This window comes from Phalacrocorax carbo, chromosome 34 (genome assembly GCF_963921805.1).
Source record: "Phalacrocorax carbo chromosome 34, bPhaCar2.1, whole genome shotgun sequence".
Classification (NCBI taxonomy): Eukaryota; Metazoa; Chordata; class Aves; order Suliformes; family Phalacrocoracidae; genus Phalacrocorax; species Phalacrocorax carbo.
This window is the reverse complement of record NC_087546.1, coordinates 357185-363329: the sequence shown is the minus strand read 5'-3', so window position 1 is coordinate 363329 and position 6145 is coordinate 357185. Positions and strand designations below refer to the sequence as shown.

Here is a 6145-nt window from a genome sequence, read left to right as displayed (position 1 = left end):
CACTTTCCTTTCGCTGCCCGGGCCGCGGGAAAAGGAAGCTCCGCCCCTGCTGCGGGGCTGGCCCCGCCCCTTGGGCAGCGCTGGGGCGGGGCGTGGCAAGGGGAGGCCCCGCCCCTCCATATATATGCCGGGCGCTGTATAAGATAGCTCCGCCCCTCGAGGGAAGGCCCCGCCCCTTGCCTACGGGGCAATGCTGGGTGGGGGCGTGGCAAGCGGAAGCTCCGCCCCCTCCGCGTACAGCGCAGCGCTGGCGTGGGGGCGTGGCTGAGAGAAGCCCCGCCCCTTGCCTACGGGGCAGCATGGAGCGGGGGCGTGGCTTGTGGAAGCTCCGCCCCGTGTCTACGGGGCAGCGCGGGGGTCGGGCGTGGCGTGGGGGGGCCCCGCCCCCCGCCCGCAGGGCAGCGCTCGGGGCAGGGGGCGTGGCACAGGGACGCTCCGCCCCCCCCCCGGGCCAGCCCCGTTCCCCGATAGGGCAGCGCGGGGGCGCGGCAGAGGCAAGCCCCGCCCCGGGCGGGGGGCGTGTCCCGCGCGGCCCCGCCCCCCGCGCCCCCCCGGCCCCCCCGCGCCCCCCCCCGCGGCCATTCGGGCCCGGCCGCGCCATGAGCCGCCTCCCGCCGCTGCTGCCGCTGCTGCTGCTCGGGGCCCTGGGGCGGCCGGGGGGGGGGCTCGGCCCCGCCCCCGCCCCCCCCCGCCGCGACCCCCGCCGCCACCCCCGCGCCCCGCCACAACGCCTCCAGGTGACGGCAGCCCCGCGACCCCCACCCCCGCCCGCCGGACCCCAAGCCCCGGGACCCCCCCACTCCCCCCCCCGCCAGGACAGGGACACCCCCAACCCCCCGCGGGACCCCCAGCCCCCGGGACCCCCCCACTCCCCCCCCCGCCAGGACAGGGACACCCCCAACCCCCCGCGGGACCCCCAGCCCCCGGGACCCCCCCCACTCCCCCCCCCGCCCGGACAGGGACACCCCTCCCCCCCGGCCCGGTCTGGGACCCCTTCCCCCCCCCCCCCCAAGTCATGGGACACCCCCGGGACCGGACCCCCTCCTCACCCTGGGACCCCCTCTCCCCCAACGGGAACCCCCACCCAGGACAAGGACCCCCATCACTCCGGGACCCCCGCCCAGGGACAGGGACCCCCCCCGGGCACCGGGAACTCCCGCCCCCCCACCTTCAGCCTGGGACCCCCTTCCCTGGACACCCCCCCGTGGCCTCAGGACCCCCACCCCCGCTCGGGCCCCCCCCACCGGGAGCAGGGTACCCCCCCCCCCCGTGGCCGGGACCCCCGTGACGCCCCCCCGCGCCCCCCAGGCCGGAGTTCCCGTGCGGGGGGCAGCACCGCGGGGAGTCGGGGTTCATCGCCAGCGAGGGCTTCCCCCGCCACTACCCGCCCGGCCGCAACTGCACCTGGACCATCACGGTACCCCCACCCCCCCCCGCGCCCCCCAGCGCCCCCCAGCGCCCCCCAGCGCCCCCCAGCGCCCCACAACCCCCCCCTGCGCCCCCCAAACCCCCCCCGCGCCCCCCAGCGCCCCACAACCCCCCCCTGCGCCCCCCAAACCCCCCCCGCGCCCCCCAGCGCCCCCAAACCCCCCCAGCGCCCCCCAGCGCCCCACAACCCCCCCCAGCGCCCCCCAAACCCCCCCGCGCCCCCCAGCGCCCCCAAACCCCCCCCTGCGCCCCCCAAACCCCCCAGCGCCCCCCAGCGCCCCCAACCCCCCCCTGCGCCCCCCAAACCCCCCCAGCGCCCCCCAGCGCCCCCAAACCCCCCCTGCGCCCCCCAAACCCCCCCAGCGCCCCCCAGCGCCCCACAACCCCCCCAGCGCCCCCCAAACCCCCCCAGCGCCCCCAAACCCCCCCAGCGCCCCCCAGCGCCCCCAGCGCCCCCAAATCCCCCCAGCGACCCCCAGCGCCCCCAGCGCCCCACAACCCCCCCCAGCGCCCCACAACCCCCCCCTGCGCCCCCCAAACCCCCCCAGCGCCCCGCAAACCCCGCCAGCACCCCCTGCGTCCCCCAACCCCCCCAGCGCCTCCCAGCGCCCCCCAACCCTCCCCAGCGCGCCCCCAGCGCCCCCCAGCGCCCCACAACCCCCCAGCGCCCCACAACCCCCCAACCCCCCTCAGTGCCCCCCAACGCCCCCCAGTGCCCCCTGCGCCCTCCAAACCCCCCCAGCGCCCCCTGCGCCCCCAGTGCCCCCCAACCCCCCCAGCGCCCCCAAATCCCCCCAGCGACCCCCAACCCCTCCCAGCGCCCCCAAACTCCCAGGGGACACACCCAACCCCGCCCAGCACCCCCAAACCCCTGGGGGACTCCCCCAACCCCTCCCAGCGACCCCCAACCCCTCCCAGCGCCCCCAAACCCCCAGGGGGACACCCCCAAACTCCCCTGTCAACCCAGGACCCCCCCAGCACCCCCAGCCCCCACCAGGGGGGCTCCTCAAAACTCACCAGCACCCCAAACCCCCGGGAGACACCCCAAAACCCCCCAGCACCCCCAAACATGCCCCCGGGGGGCACCCTGAAGCCCCCCCAGCACCCCCAAACCTCCCGGTGGGCACCCCCAAATTCTCCCGGGGCTCCCCAAGCCCCCCGGCACCCCAAAACACCTCGGGTAGCCCCCCAAATCCCCCCAGCACCCCCACCCCCCCCGCACCCCAAATTCCCCAGGGGGGCTCCCCACCCCCTCCCCGGCAGCCCAAAACATGGGGGGTGCCCCAAAACGCAGGTGGCTCCCCAGCCCCCCCGGGCACCCTGAACCCCCCCGGACACCCCAAAACACAGAGGGCCTCCCTAGGGCACCCCAAAAACCGGGGGGCTCCCCAGCACCCACCCCCGGGGCACCCTGAATCCTGGGGGAGCACCCCAGAACCCAGGGAGCTCCCTACCCCCCCCCTGCAGGGGCACCCCCAAACCCTGGGGTCACCCCAGCCCCCCTCGGGGACACCCCCAAACCCCCAGGGGCGTCCTGACACCCCACTGTGGGCACCCCAAAGCTGGGGACACCCCCAAACCCTGCAGGGTCCCTCCAAACCCCCTCCTCCAGGGGCACCCTGACCCCCCCCTCCAGGGGCACCCCAAAACCCTGGGGGTCCCCCCAGCACATCGCAGCACCCCCCAACCCCAGGCCCCCCCCGCGTTTGACGGGCAGCCGCCCCAGTGCCCCCCCCCCCTTGTCCCCCCAGTGTCCCCCACAGCGGGGGTGCCGCTCCCCCCCCCCCACGTCCCCGTGTGCCCACCCCAGGGGGTGCCACCCCCCCCGATGTCCCCCCATGCCCCCCGTGCCCCCCGAGCCCCCCAGCCCCCCCCAGCCCCCCAGCCCCCCAGCCGGGGGTCGCTCACCCGCCGCGGCGCAGGTCCCCGAGGGGCAGGTGGCCACTCTCACCCCCGTGTCCCCCCGAGCCCCCCCGTGCCCCCCAGCCCCCCCCAGCCCCCCCCGAGCCCCCCAGCCCCCCCAGCCCCCCCAGCCCCCCAGCCGGGGGTCGCTCACCCGCCGCGGCGCAGGTCCCCGAGGGGCAGGTGGCCACTCTCACCCCCGTGTCCCCCCGAGCCCCCCGTGCCCCCCATCCCCCCCAGCCCCCCCCAGCCCCCCAGCCGGGGGTCGCTCACCCGCCGCGGCGCAGGTCCCCGAGGGGCAGGTGGCCACTCTCACCCCCGTGTCCCCCCGAGCCCCCCCGTGCCCCCCATCCCCCCCCGAGCCCCCCAGCCCCCCCAGCCCCCCCCAGCCCCCCAGCCCCCCAGCCGGGGGTCGCTCACCCGCCGCGGCGCAGGTCCCCGAGGGGCAGGTGGCCACTCTCACCCCCGTGTCCCCCCGTGTCCCCCCGAGCCCCCCCGCCCCCCCAGCCCCCCCAGCCCCCCCCAGCCCCCCCCAGCCCCCCAGCCGGGGGTCGCTCACCCGCCGCGGCGCAGGTCCCCGAGGGGCAGGTGGCCACTCTCACCCCCGTGTCCCCCCGAGCCCCCCCGTGCCCCCCATCCCCCCCCGAGCCCCCCCAGCCCCCCCAGCCCCCAGCCGGGGGTCGCTCACCCGCCGCGGCGCAGGTCCCCGAGGGGCAGGTGGCCACTCTCACCCCCGTGTCCCCCCGAGCCCCCCCGTGCCCCCCAGCCCCCCCGAGCCCCCCAGCCCCCCCAGCCCCCCCCAGCCCCCCAGCCCCCCAGCCGGGGGTCGCTCACCCGCCGCGGCGCAGGTCCCCGAGGGGCAGGTGGCCACTCTCACCCCCGTGTCCCCCCGAGCCCCCCCGTGCCCCCCATCCCCCCCCAGCCCCCCAGCCCCCCAGCCCCCCAGCCCCCCAGCCGGGGTCGCTCACCCGCCGCGGCGCAGGTCCCCGAGGGGCAGGTGGCCACTCTCACCCCCGAGCCCCCCCGTGCCCCCCATCCCCCCCCATCCCCCCCCGAGCCCCCCAGCCCCCCCAGCCCCCCAGCCCCCCAGCCGGGGGTCGCTCACCCGCCGCGGCGCAGGTCCCCGAGGGGCAGGTGGCCACCCTCTCCTTCCGCGTCTTCGACCTGGAGCCGGACCCGCGGTGCCGCTTCGACTCGCTCTCGGTGTTCGGGGGCCACGGGCCGGGGGCGCCGCTGCTCGGCCGCTTCTGCGGGACGTTCCGGCCCGGGGCGCTGCGGGCGGCCGGGAACCGCCTGCTCCTGCGCATGGAGAGCGACGCCGCCACCGCCGGCCGCGGCTTCCTCGCCTGGTTCAGCGCCGGCCTCCCCCCGGCCCACGGTGAGCCCGGGCGGGGGGCACCGCCGGCACACAGGAGGGACCCCCCCGGAACGCAGGGAGACCCCCCGGAACGCAGGGAGACCCCCCGGAATGCAGGGAGACCCCCCGGAATGCAGGGAGACCCCCCCGGAATGCAGGGACCCCCCCCGGAATGCAGGGACCCCCCCGGAATGCAGGGAGACCCCCCGGAATGCAGGGAGACCCCCCGGAATGCAGGGACCCCCCCGGAACGCAGGGAGACCCCCCCGGAATGCAGGGACCCCCCCCGGAATGCAGGGAGACCCCCCCGGAATGCAGGGAGACCCCCCGGAACGCAGGGAGACCCCCCCGGAATGCAGGGACCCCCCGGAATGCAGGGAGACCCCCCGGAATGCAGGGAGACCCCCCCGGAATGCAGGGACCCCCCCGGAATGCAGGGAGACCCCCCCCGGAATGCAGGGAGACCCCCCCGGAATGCAGGGAGACCCCCCGGAATGCAGGGAGACCCCCCGGATTGCAGAGAGACCCCCCGGAATGCAGGGAGACCCCCCCCGGAATGCAGGGAGACCCCCCGGAATGCAGGGAGACCCCCCGGAATGCAGGGAGACCCCGGAATGCAGGGACCCCCCGGAACGCAGGGAGACCCCCCGGAATGCAGGGACCCCCCCGGAATGCAGGGAGACCCCCCCCGGAATGCAGGGAGACCCCCCGGAATGCAGGAGACCCCCCCCGGAATGCAGGGACCCCCCCGGAATGCAGGGAGACCCCCCGGAATGCAGGGAGACCCCCCCCGGAATGCAGGGACCCCCCCGGAATGCAGAGAGACCCCCCCGGATTGCAGAGGGACCCCCCCGGAATGCAGGGACCCCCCCCGGAATGCAGGGAGACCCCCGGAATGCAGGGAGACCCCCCCGGAATGCAGGGAGACCCCCCGGAATGCAGGGAGACCCCCCGGAATGCAGGGAGACCCCCCCGGAATGCAGGGAGACCCCCCGGATTGCAGAGAGACCCCCCGGAATGCAGGGAGACCCCCCGGAATGCAGGGAGACCCCCCGGAATGCAGGGACCCCCCCCGGAATGCAGGGAGACCCCCCCGGAACGCAGGGAGACCCCCCCGGAATGCAGGGACCCCCCCCGGAATGCAGGGAGACCCCCCGGAATGCAGGGAGACCCCCCCGGAATGCAGGGAGACCCCCCGGAATGCAGGGACCCCCCCGGAATGCAGGGAGACCCCCCGGAATGCAGGGACCCCCCCGGAATGCAGGGAGACCCCCCGGAATGCAGGGAGACCCCCCCCGGAATGCAGGGACCCCCCCGGAACGCAGGGAGACCCCCCGGAATGCAGGGACCCCCCCCGGAATGCAGGGGAGACCCCCCCGGAATGCAGGGAGACCCCCCGGAACGCAGGGAGACCCCCCCGGAATGCAGGGAGACCCCCCGGAACGCAGGGACCCCCCC

The 6145-nt window shown here is 77.9% G+C and overlaps 1 protein-coding gene across 1 annotated transcript in view; it reads left to right on the top strand.

Moving 5' to 3' along the window:
- The first annotated feature begins 190 nt into the window (after nt 1–190).
- Nucleotides 191–6145, top strand: part of LOC135310353 (procollagen C-endopeptidase enhancer 2-like) — a 6786-nt gene continuing 831 nt past the window's right edge. Inside the window, exons 1-5 of the mRNA XM_064437605.1 lie at nt 191–197; nt 605–737; nt 1309–1417; nt 4450–4861; nt 4965–5021. Of these exons, the coding sequence (XP_064293675.1) occupies nt 191–197; nt 605–737; nt 1309–1417; nt 4450–4861; nt 4965–5021 (718 nt within the window). The remainder of the gene's footprint in view (nt 198–604; nt 738–1308; nt 1418–4449; nt 4862–4964; nt 5022–6145) is intronic.